General features: G+C 43.1%; 1 protein-coding gene across 5 annotated transcripts in view; it reads left to right on the top strand.

The window, feature by feature from the left end:
- COL4A5 (collagen type IV alpha 5 chain) overlaps positions 1–12,645 on the top strand; it is a 148,630-nt gene that overhangs the window by 97,461 nt on the left and 38,524 nt on the right. For 3 of the 5 annotated variants that reach the window (XM_019540426.1, XM_019540425.1, XM_019540423.1), the window contains exons 26-33: positions 694–786; positions 872–976; positions 3,742–3,839; positions 5,337–5,487; positions 6,191–6,304; positions 9,181–9,189; positions 10,127–10,294; positions 11,986–12,075. In XM_019540426.1, coding sequence (XP_019395971.1) covers positions 694–786; positions 872–976; positions 3,742–3,839; positions 5,337–5,487; positions 6,191–6,304; positions 9,181–9,189; positions 10,127–10,294; positions 11,986–12,075 — 828 coding nt within the window. The remainder of the gene's footprint in view (positions 1–693; positions 787–871; positions 977–3,741; positions 3,840–5,336; positions 5,488–6,190; positions 6,305–9,180; positions 9,190–10,126; positions 10,295–11,985; positions 12,076–12,645) is intronic. The other 2 variants (XM_019540427.1, XM_019540424.1) reach the window with 1 other exon arrangement.

Here is a 12,645-nt window from a genome sequence, read left to right as displayed (position 1 = left end):
CCATCTTACTGTAGCCCAAAAGATGTTGTCAACAAAGCAGTTTTTATTATGATGTTGATCACCAGCAGGGAGCTCAGAAATGTCAGATGTAATGACTTATTTGAACAACAATTTATAGTGACAAGAAATACTGCAGTGTCTGTGAAACAGGACACAGGGTCTCAAGGTAAGGCTTGTGAGGGATAGAACTGTTCAAGAAAATGGAGGTTTTATTCATGTGAGAAGCAAGGATTTCTTAGGGTGATATTATTTTATTGGACCAACTGTGTAGTTGGGCTAGAGCTAGGCAAGCACTTGAAAGCTCGGTTAGCTCTATTGTAGCTACACAGTTGGTCCAAAAAAAGATATCATTGTAAGAAATCCTTGCCTCTCATATAATTTTTGGACCATCATTTAAACTACTGTTTTTATTCCTGGTGTTTATCCATTGATAAGGTCACAGAGTGTGGCCGTCATTCTTTCAGCTTGCTGAAAAGACCCACATTGCATTGCTCCAAAAATCTGCTTATCCTCTTTAATAATCTTGCAGATGTGTCCATCCCTGGACCCAATTTATCAGTTTCAATAGAATTACAACAATGGCAAATTGGAGAAATGTTGTATTGAATCCAGTACTTAGATGTCAAATGATAGCTGTCCTCCTGGGTTTATATACACAGTAAAGTAATGCATCTGTATCCTTTTCACTGTCAGGTCCAAAAGGTGAACCTGGTCAGACTCTTACAGAACAAGGAGTTCCAGGTGCCCCTGGTCCTCCCGGGAGAAATGGTGAACCAGGTCTTCCAGGTAAGAGAGAAACTAGTTGTCCAGTTATAATATGATGTGTTTCCTTTTAATTTGCTTTTGATAATTAAAATTGCTTTCTCTACAGGTGACCCTGGTCAGCCAGGTCAGCCTGGCTTACCAGGTATCCCAGGTGCAAAGGGAGAGCCAGGTCTGCCTGGCATTGGACTTCCAGGCCCACCGGGGCCAAAAGGTATGTTGCTACCCCATCTTTAGAGGAGTGACTTTTACTCGCCTTTGGTGGTGCTGTTCTCACAGTTAATCAGTTCTCATAGCTTGCTCATTTCTCAAATCTTAGTCTTTAAAATGCTTAGCTGAAATTATATACTCCTATTAAAATGCACTGGAAAAACGTCAATTTAGCCGTAGTCTTTCTTGTTTATTCTTCTCTGTTTTATTAAAGCTTAGACCTTTAAGTCAACTGAGGCCAAAAACGAGCAGGCAAAACACTACAAATTGCAATGGATGATGATTTGAGCAGTGTGCAACTTACTTAACGTAAACAATGTGATCTTTAAGATCAGCCTCAAGATTCCATTTTTGTAATGTAAATAGTTTATATCTGCAGTAAGAACACACAAAATGGGGAGCATCCCTCATCAGAAGGGGTAATGGAAAGAAAAGATTCACTGGGTACAGTGCACTGTGTGCACAGCTATCCAGGCCAAGTTGGGTTACCTTGAGGCAACAGCATAATTTTAGCTGACCAGCCATAAAGGGCACATCCACACATGCAGGCATGTGCACTTGCAGCAGCTCAAATAGGAGCGGCACAAATCTGAGCCAGGGATTTTTGCCTCACCGCACATGTGGGGACATCCACTTTGGTGTGGGGCAAGTTGTGCCACTTGGAGCAAAATAACCCTGCCCGGCTCCTCCTGGATCTGCAGCCAGGGGGAGCTAGAGCCTGGGGCCAACACCTGTGCTGGCCCCAGCAGTATAAAAACCTGCCCTGGTGAGCAGCTCAGGCTTGCTTGCCCTCAGGAACTTCTGAGGCCCAACCACTTCGTATCTAGGGACACTGTCCCTTGTGCTAGCTGGGCTGTTGAAGCAGCCCTAACCTGGAGTGTCCCCTACCCTCTCTACCCACTGCAGCAGTCTGGCAGTCTGCCACCTGTGACAACATTCACCCCCTTGGATCTGTGGCCCCATGGCTGTGTGCCTACCTGACTCGGATGCGGTACTCCCACTCTGCCATCTGGGTAGCTATCGCCAAAAAGATGTGCTCCTTGCAGTGGCCCTGCTTTGAACTGTCTAAGTGTGTCTTCTTGGCCCCAAATGGGCAAGAGGTCAGCCACCTCATCTGCCCTTCAGCTGGGTCTCCAGTGCTGGCCCTGGACAGGCTCCTCTGCCCAGGACTCACCACTTGTTTCACAAGCAGAGATTCTGGTGTTCCCTGTTTAAAAATTGCAAATTCTGTGATAAGAAACTTAAATTCTCTCATTAAATTGTGTTCTTTCACTATTAAAATGAAATGCCACTATATATAGAGAGATCAGTTGGGCAATGTTTTATTGATATATTTACAAGTTTAAAGCCATTTGGATGCCTACCAGTGCCTGTATCATCATAATAAAATAAATTCTAAATAGCTATACACTTTAGCATTTACTTTTGGCTTTTTTGTCATAGAAAAATCAGAGCTGCCCTTACCCACTTCATTCACCAGGATGTGCAGCACTGATATGCCAGTGCCCTGCCCCCGCCCTTGCCTCTCACTCTCAACCCACAGCCTGACCCCAGCCCCAGTCCCCTTACTCCTGACACACAGGGCCAGGTATGTGGGTGAGGGGTTTGTGAGGGTGGCTTGGGAGTGTGGGGTTTGTGGATGGATTGTGGGGGTGCAGCTCACTGACTGCCCTGCCCACAGGGGTCACAGTTCCCCACCCCTGGGCCAGAGCCCCCCACAGAGAACACAGCTCCCTCGCCTGGGCCCACATGCTCCCCGCACAAGGGCTACAGTCTCCCTCCACAGCAGCCAAAGTCCCCCCTGAAGGGCCCGCAGCAGCAGCAGCCGTTGGGGTGCTTGGGGCCCTCCTGGCACAGCCCCCCATGTGGCTCAGGGCAACGCAGCATGGCTGTGGCCGCCTGGCACCTGGTACTTGTCTGTGCCACATGACACAGGCCCAGCTTGGCACGGTGCAGGGCTACACACCTTCAGGCAGCTCCGGGCCGCTCGGGCTGTCACCCAGTGGCTGGCACTGCTCACAGTGACCACATGTCATGCCAGGCTGGGTCCTGCATGCATGGAACCGGCCTGGGCTGAGAGCACAGGCCAGTCAGAGCTCAAGAGTCCCGGAGCTTCCCAAAGGTGCACTGCCCATTGCTGCACCGAGCCAGGCCAGGCCTGTGTGATGGGGCACAGGCAGCGCCACATAGGGCGTTGTGCCAAGAGGGCCCTGAGTGCCCTGACAGCCACTGCTGTTGTGGAGGGAAAGGGGGCTGTGGGTCTTCCCAGGGACAGGCAGGGGACCCACCCCTCCCAAGCAGCCCCCCTCCATAGTCCCCTTCCCCGCCAGTCCTCCGCACCCACACAGCCCCGGCTCTAGCCCCGGCCACCCCCAGTCCCTACTTATCTGAGGACAGAGCCCGGGTCCAGGTCACTGCAACTTGCACTGCTCCTTGTCCCACATGTGCTGCAGCATGCTGCACCACCAGGGCAAGAGGCAGCCATAGAGATGCCCTGGCCGCCTACCAGAGCATCTCTTTGGAGGACCTGAGCCTCCAGTTGCCTCAGGTCAAGGTCCTGGACCATGTCCTGCCCCATTTTTTTTCTGCGGGTTTTCTTTTGATACCTGGATATACTTGTATCTCAAGAGACACATGCAGGCTCGTCTGGACACACCCAAAGTGTCTCTTTCTTTCTTTCTTTTTTTTTTTTAAAAAAGCCCTTGATAGTGTTTGCTGCGTCTGTCAACAGTATTTTTGTTTTGTCCTAACCTCCTCATTGTATTGTAGGTTTCCCTGGAGTGCCTGGTCCCCCTGGTGCACCAGGAAGCCCTGGACGACCTGGTCTAGATGGGCCACCCGGACAGCCTGGTTTCCCAGGACAGAAGGTGTGACAATATCTATCATTCTGCTTGTGTTTTTTGTGTGAATTAAAGATTGCACTTTACGGGGTTTTCATCTTTGCCAGTGGAGAGTCCCTTCTTGAGTTGGGTGGAGATCACGCCTATAATTTGCCTTTATCTCTCACACCTTAAAGGACACTCTCCAGTCATTTACTTTTTCTGACTTAGTGGGCACATCTGCATGTTCATTAATGAACCTTAGTTACTGAGCATTTAGTCTAGTACTAGCTTAATGAAGTACTAACTAAATGCATAGTAACTAGAGTTACTGCATAGTAGTGCCAGTGCATGGTTATTTTGTGATGCTTACTGCCTATTAGCCTAATAACACTGCACAGTAGTTTGTTGGCACAGTTTTTAATGGCCAACATGGTGCACAGTGTTTTTAGGCTACTGTGCAATAAGAATCTTGTGTAGACGTGCCCACTGTTGTTAGTCCAGCTGTAGTGCATTGCAGAGTCTTCTCTAACACCTTCAGTGACTGTTTCCCGAGGTCCTTAAGGTATAGGAAGTCAGCTAGGGAGCAGGTTCTGGTAGGCTGTTCTTATTTCAGCTTTAAACTGGTGGAGATGAAGATGGTGAAATGGCCAATTTATAGATTAGTGGCTTGGAAAGAGGCATACATTTTTGTCTAGAAACAGATATCATTGGAAAACAGAGAGACTTTTCTTTTAATCCTTATGGCTCTTCTGAATTCGAGCAAAAGCATTCGTTAATCAGAAGAAACAGTCCTCTGAGGACATAGCAAACAGTGTTGTACCATCAGTTATTTTTTCAGCCCAAAGCTGATGGAAGCACAGAAGATATGCTCGAAGAGGAGCACAATCAGAGCATTGCTATTCTCCCCACCAGACACTTGTACCAAGAAGATTCCCTGAACCCTAAGAAGAGAATTCTGGACAGGATCCTTGTCACCATTGCCCAAATATGCACCATTTTACACTTTCCTCCTTGAATTAATCATAGCTATGGTCCTAACTCCATTCCAGTAGTCATGAGAAGTGATGCAAGCTTGGTCTCCATGTCTTCCTTGCAAGATTAACCTTTTCTTCTCATTCCCTACTCCCTCCCGGAGTTTAACAACATCTGTGTAGATCCCATCTCAGGTCTTCTGTAGTCTCTTGGAGCTTTTCCTGTTCCCCCATACTGACTGGGGAAGAGAGAGAGAGAGAAGCTGACTCTGGTCAGGCACTCACTTAGATTGTGAGAGAGTTTCAAGTCCCTGCTCCAATTAATATTTAATTCTTTATTCAAGTCCTTGCTGTCCCTGAATTTTGAACAGGGTTTGAACATGGGCCTCCAGGTCTCAGATGCATACTGTGACAAGCAGTGTATTGGGTGTTGCTTTCAGTTCCTCATGTTTAAATCTGGGAAGGGGAAAGACTGAGCAAAGGACTTAGACTCTAAAATATTGTTTTACGTTTTAGCTGTCCAAGACATTTCCACTTGGAAATCTCAGTCTTTTTCCCTTTGTCATCACAGGGGGAACGTGGATTTGGTGTCCCAGGACCCCCAGGACCCCCAGGGCCAGTGGGTCCAAAAGGACTACTGGGACCCAAAGGGGATCCTGGCTTTCCAGGAAGCCCTGGTCTTCCAGGACGGGCAGGTTTTGATGGAGCTCCAGGGCCAAAAGGTAACAAGAACTCTACCCTTCTGTAACTTTTGAACTCAAAACAACTCTTAAACATTGATAAATTCAGATTAGGATTACAGGTGTGTGACAGTAGCTCAGATGACTTGTGTCAGGGATACTTTTCCGCAGTACAACCCTATTTATTTGCATGGATCTAAATGTAAAAGCAACTGGGGATTTGCTTTCTCAAGGAACAGGCAGGCAGGAGTGTATGTTTGTATTTCTGAAAATCTAGTCTCTTGTTGCTAGAAGCAAATCCAAATTGGTGATGATGTCAAACTTTAAATAGAGTGACTTTGTTAACTTTGTTTTCACTTAATCTTTTTTATGTATTTACAAACAGTTCACATTAACAGTTGCCAGAACTCTATTGTCGTATATGCCTAGTTTACTGTTTAGCAAAAATATTTGCTGTCAGTTTACATTAGACAAATGGATTATAGCATAAGAACATATCTGTGTATTCTGGAAATTTAAACTGGAGGCTCTTTATGCATAGGAAGAGAAAGTTTCCAGCCCATCTGTCAAAAGTGGTTTGTGAAATTATATATACAAATGGGTGCTTGCATCTCTAATTCCCTGTTTACATCCAACAGTGTTCTCAAGACAATATATAGGCAGCATTCCACAAGCCATTTCTGAGAAACAGTGCAAATCCCTGAAATTCCTTGCTGAGTTGAATTGAATGAGAATTTCTTTTAAGGTGACCCTGGACCAAGTGGATCAGCAGGGCTCCCAGGTCCACCAGGTTTCCCAGGCATTGGTGGTCAAGGTCCACCCGGACCACCTGGACCTCCAGGACCTTCAGGGCCATCAGGTAAGACTCAAGTGAATGTAGCTCTGGAGTAGTTGTTGATACATGGCCAAGCTTACACCCCAGGAGAGGATGCTCACAAGGATTGCAGGAAAGAACTAATCGGCAAGGCAAACCAGAGACTCTGTGCCCATTGGCTTTTACTGGTACCCACCTCACAATTAGTGGAACAAATTTTGCCTCATTTTGCATCCCATACGAGTCATTAGAAAGCACTAGGTTTTCACAGCTATTCATATCTAGGAAGAATTTGCCCAAAGAATGTACTTTTCAGAGTTTGCCATTTTCACAAACAGGAGAGCAGTCTCTCCTGGGTTTTATCTGGAATCTTTCTGGTTTCACAGGAATTTTAGGAAGCTCTGTGCTTAGGGTCCTCTCCCATGTTCCTGGGAAGTATATCCAATGTGCTGGTCCTCAGGACAAGCTGGGGTAAGCTCCCCTCCTCAGCAGAGTGCAGGAGCATTTTAACCTAGTGTTTGGAGTTACAGGGAAAGTAGATAAGATGCCTGTGTTACTGTACTGCCTCTAAGAAGACAGAATTAGGGCCATTTCTGGAGAGTTTCATTAGCTTTTACTTTAATTAGTGGGTAGTATTGAAGATGTCCATCATTTCACAACATCGGGATATTAACAGTAAAGAGCTGGAACTGACTTAGTATTGCAAGGTTAAAGTTGAAGATGAACAAAGTGGAAAAACTTTTGTTCTCAGGTATTCCAGTGTAGTTGGTCCAATACTACATCAATCAGAAAAAAGACTCCAAGTTGTAGTAGTCCACTATATGAACAGGAAAGGATTTCACATATTCACTGTATGAAAACAACTTGATTTTAACTTTAATTCGGTTAGGATAATTTATGATCACCAAGATAGCCTTTTTCTTCATGCATTTCATTCAGCAAAGCTGGACAGTTTTGAGATCTCCTATGAGCAGCCCAGCATAGGGGTGACTGTGACTCTTTCACTAGCAAAGGGGGTTTGGCTGTCATCCATTTGAAATTATTACATTTTTGTGAACTTACAACCTCATTCCAGCTCTACAGACATCGGGTGCATGTGCCTGCACGTGTACACTCTTGCATGTGTGTGTAAATCTGTTCATAAAGCATATTGTATTTTTAGGGAAAACTACACTACTCTTACTGCATGGGATTTCCACTTCCCAGCAGCTTTAACCAGTGGGAATGTGCTATAGGAACTTGAGCACAATTTTATTTTAATGCTGAAATGTTTTGAAAACACGTCTGTTCTTGCCATATTTACTATGGATGTTGCTAGCGCATGACTACAGTCCTATATTTTAGGGTTAGGCACCAAAAGAAACACCAGCATTTGGACTGACACAACTGTAAGCAGCAGTTATAGGTTGCACTCTTACCATTACAAAACCTGGGCTCAGATTCAGCAAAGTACTTAACACACATGCCTAACTTTATTGTGTGAGTAGTCCCACACTCAAAGTTTAGTACCTGCTTAACCACCTTGCAGAATCAAGCCCTTCATAGGAAAACTATTATGCAGCTGTCCACCTGGAACCCTGGAGTATACCTATCTCAATTGTTTGATGTATTTGGTTTTTCACTGTGTGTGTCTGTATTAATCACTGTGGCTACTAACGGCATGATAGCATTAAACTGTAATGCATGGCTGAGGGTTAACTAAAATACCCAAATTAATGCTAGAGGCACTGCTCCTTGTCTGGTTTATCTAGTGTAAATGTTACCTTCTCCATTTCTATCCTCCTGTCACTCATTCCTATCTCTTACCAAGTCAGTTGGGGCTGGAAAAATCTTAAGCATTTCCTTGTTTATATTTTCTTTTCCATGCACCACCATGTATTCAGATACTTTGCAGTGTCTGTTTGGAAGTTTGCAGCTTCTTCAGAATGAAGAAAGCAATTCTAGTGGGTTTTAGGTTGCATATATTTTTATATAAATAATGATAATATAGTCAACAGTTCCACCTATACAACTATTGTAGCCATTAGGTACCAAATGGTAATATAATCATGTGCACAGACACATACTTCCAATGTGCTTGATCTACCTGTCTCCAGAGGGAGAATGCCAGCCTTGCTCCTGAAGCTTTGTTCCTGTAATTGCGGACCAGGGCACTATCTACCACAGCATGGAGATTGTCCTATGCTGCTTTAATCTTTATGGATCTTGATCCTGACTGACTTCTGATACCCTCTGTAAGGAAGATTATAGTAGGACTTCCAACCATTGCATTGCATTGTCTTTCAATAAGCCTGAGACAATGGGGCAAAGTATCATTTTATATACATTTGTGAAGAACAACAGTTCATATAGTGCCACATTGTACTTAACTCTCCAGGAACTCTATGTAGGACTAACTGGGGTCGTATCTTAGCTAACCATTCACAGTCAAGGACTTTCAGTTTTTATAAATACAATAGCAATTTCAGGACCAAAGTGCAAAATAGCAAAAGCTGTCCAGCCAGGCACAAAGAGGCATCAGTGAGATGCACAGGCTAGTTAGTAACTGATGGCTCCAATTGGTGTTTAAAATGTAAGTTTAAACCCAACTTGCAAAGACCTTGCTAGATTTAGGACACCCCCAGCTAAAAAAAAACCAGCACGACATTTTTTTTAATGGTTTCACTTGTATATTTAAAAACTTTCAGCCTGTTGCTTGTCTCTACGTACATCGGTAGGTGCAATTGGAAAATGCCTACGTGTTTACTTACAAATAAGTGTCTCTTTATTGTAATTAGATCCAGAACTTTAATGTAGATTTTTGTTCTAATTTTTATGTGCTTCATTTTGTTTCCTAACCTAACGAATCTCATACAACTTACAACTGCTCCCTGTGTTTGAACTCCCTGATGAATGCTAATTCGCTGGCTTTTGAACCTCAGGTGACCCAGGTACTGTGGTTTCTTCAACAAAGCCTTTTCTTATCTTAAATTGTAAATGATCAGTTTAGAGTGAAATCCATCTCTGGTCTATCTCAGTGAATCTAGGCAAGCTGTCTTCCCCTTTGACTTAGTGTCCCTAATATTAAGCAATGTTCCTTTTGGCTTTTAGGCAGTCATCATTGAGGCACATTTTTAAGGTACACAAATTTAATGAAATACAAAACTTCACTGCCCTTAGAAAATGTCCATTTGAGCTAATCGTAGAACAAAATAATGAAGCTCATCAATAAAGCTAAACTTGGATTTCATTTAAACTGAAGCTATGTTTCTCCATGTAAACTGTATGTAGAAGTACTAAACTAAGCTGAATTATTAGCCCAAACTATAAAATGCAAAACCTTGAAATACAAATTAGTCCATCTTTTGTTTTCATGAAGTTAACGTGATGTTAAAAAGAGCTCCTTATTTTCTGTATGGTGTTTGCCAATTCAGTGTCGTCACACTGTGCAAAATTTAATATTGTAACAAGTTTCCTATTAGGAAAACAAGACCTTTATCTGTTGAAAAATAGAAATTGAAACATCAGTTGAGAGGGGAAGAAAACAAAATGCTGGGTAAACAAATGTTATGCGTACTATAGAGCTGACAATTTAAACAAAAAAGTGTAAGAAAAATGCAGACTTTGTATATAGGTTTTGAAGCAGAGCAATTAGACTTCAGTCCTGCAGACTCATATATACATGTCAGTTATTGAGTCCATTCACAGCCTAGCAAAAATCAATTAAGTCTGCTCCTCTGACAGAGCCTTGGAAGTCATGAAGCTTACCTTTTGGGGAGGTTCAGCAAGGAAGCAGCTGTTCCACCACTACCACACTTGAACTTGAGTACAACTCCAAGCTTTGCTCTATCTCTTGCTAAACAGTGGTGTTTTAATAATGTTGTTTAGGACCCCAGGGTGTTCCAGGGGAGAAGGGGGATCCTGGTCCCCCAGGGTTCGACATTCCTGGTCCTCCAGGTGACAGAGGTGTTCCAGGATTTCCTGGACCTCCTGGTCTTCTGGGTCCACCAGGTCCACCAGGTCCACCAGGACGGGATGGAATACCAGGATTTGCAGGTAAGTTAGATTTAGAACTGCTGCTAGATAAGCATTGTTATCTATAGGGTAATACAGAGAGCTGTAGGTAGATATGTATGTTCTACCCACATGGGCATGCCTTCTGTCTTTATACTTGCAGTTTACTTACTATGCCTTACTGATTATTGAAAAGTTTTTCTGAAGGTTTTTATGAGATTTCATTGCAGTAAACTTGAATTAGGGACAGGTGCCAGCCTAAAACTCACATTTCAGAACTCCACAATTTTGGGTTTGATCCATGGTTGCTTGGGCAAATACTTCTAATTGTGACACTCAGTGGGTATCCAAGCCCCTCTTGCAAAAGAGCTTTCAGTATTCAGTGTATGATAAGATACATTTTTGTTATTTAGAAATGACTCTTTAAAAGTCATCGCACATGGGATTTTAAGTGGTGCTCAAGTCTGGTGTAACCCTGATCCCATTAGAGGTCAACACTCTTATTGGCTGTAATGGAAGCAGCTACACAAGTGCAGAGCACTTTTGGTAATCTAGAACTAAATATGCACGTACCATTTTTCTTGACACTGTAATATCAAGAGGCTTACATCTGTTTTAAGGTCATAAACTTTACTACTGAGCTCAATAAGCATGTGTGCATGCATTATTGTTAAACAGATTTTTCAGTATTTTTGCTTTAAGAATTTGACTGTACCTAATAAAAGCCATTATACTGCAAGATTGCAAGAAAGACCATTTCTTATTTGTGCCTGAACATTGCAGTATACATAGTTTGATGTATTGTAGACTGCTGAGATTTTGCAGACGAGTTAAGCTTTACTTCGGCAGGCATAATCTGAATTTAATTGGTTTTGTAAGTGCTTAGTCAGAATTGTAAAATGTGCTGTTTCATATTTAATTATTTTTAAAACTATAACAAAAATTTCAAAAATAAATATGTACTGTAAAATCCCCTTTCCTCCACCATCACTCCCCTTCTCCTTTGCAAGTATCTCCCATGTTATTCCAGCCCTCCATGCCATTGATTCTTTTCAGCGATATATTTTCAGCTGAACTGTATGCATGTTTTGTCTAGTCATTGTTGCAGTATAAATATAGATATGCTCCATTTGAAAAAAGTAATTGAAAATGTTGTTCATGTATAGCAGTTGATTTTCTTTCCAGTGTTCTCTCTCTTGTTATTCACTTAAAGAGCCCAGTTCCTTCCATGGAATAGAAATTTGAAAACATTTAATTTCCTGAAACAGTCCCATTCTACAAGAAGCAACATAAAGCTGCTCAGAGAATCAGCTCATCTATAATTGCCTCTTTGTCTCCTTTTTAGTACATAACAGTTTAAATCATTTGCATGCTTTGAAGCATTTAGGTACATGTATATGCTTCACAAAAATATAGTGTGCACAAATCCCACATGTGCTCCTAAGAATTAATAATGGAAGAGCTGGCACCACCTCTAAGAATTGACTTGTATGGGCCCAATCCTTGGGAGAGCTGAACAGCTATAATTCCTTTTGAAATATGTGGGACTGTCTGGTATCAGCCTTTCTCAGGGTCAGGCCCAGTATGTGCTAGAGATAAAATAGCATTCTGCAGGTTGCAGACCAGGTTTTGTTGTACAAGCTAGTACCACAGAAATGAAGGTAGATGAAAGTTAAGTACTGATAGCCTTTGGGTTTTTGTTCAGAATGACAGTGGTGGTTCAATGCATCTAGGTGCCAAAGGTGAGATGGGTGTGATGGGAGCTCCAGGTCCACAAGGGCCTCCTGGCATTCCTGGACGAAATGGCCTTCCTGGCCCCAAAGGTAATGTGTTTTTTGGTTCCACTTAATGCTGCTTTCAGTGGTTTTGATAGGGGGAAGCAAGGCTGCACAACACAAATATTGATATAATTTGATCTCCAAGGGCAAGCTTGGATTATCTAATTAGTTTTCTTGATGTTTAAAGCAGTAGCAACTTGTCCATGTGTGGTATTGGAAAGGGCAGTCTCAGACTTCAGTGTTTCATCTTCAGTTCTTGGATCCAAGGCAGTAAAGGGCCTCAGATTATGAATTTAGATAATGCTTTATAAAGTTTACTTCAAATAATGGTTAGGTGGATTTTGATAGCTTTGTGTCAGCAAGTCTTCCAGAGACAGCCGTATGTCCACATTCAGCCCCTGGCTCTATGGAGGAGATTTGTTAGGTAAAATGTACCAGTTTCCCTCTGCATCAAGCAAGGGAAGCAAGTTCCATAGCTGCTGCCACTGAGATTTACTGTGGTATAGCTTCTTCATGCCAGTCATGTGGCACATAGTGGATCTGTGTTTGTGTGGGGCCATAGGACCATTTGTTCCCTCTATGCATAGGACCATCTGTTCCCTCTGTTCAGGGCTA

Source organism: Crocodylus porosus, unplaced genomic scaffold (genome assembly GCF_001723895.1).
Source record: "Crocodylus porosus isolate Cpor-Errol unplaced genomic scaffold, CroPor_comp1, whole genome shotgun sequence".
Lineage (NCBI taxonomy): Eukaryota > Metazoa > Chordata > Crocodylia > Crocodylidae > Crocodylus > Crocodylus porosus.
Note: the sequence above shows the minus strand (reverse complement) of the source record. Positions and strands in the feature narration are given on the sequence as shown.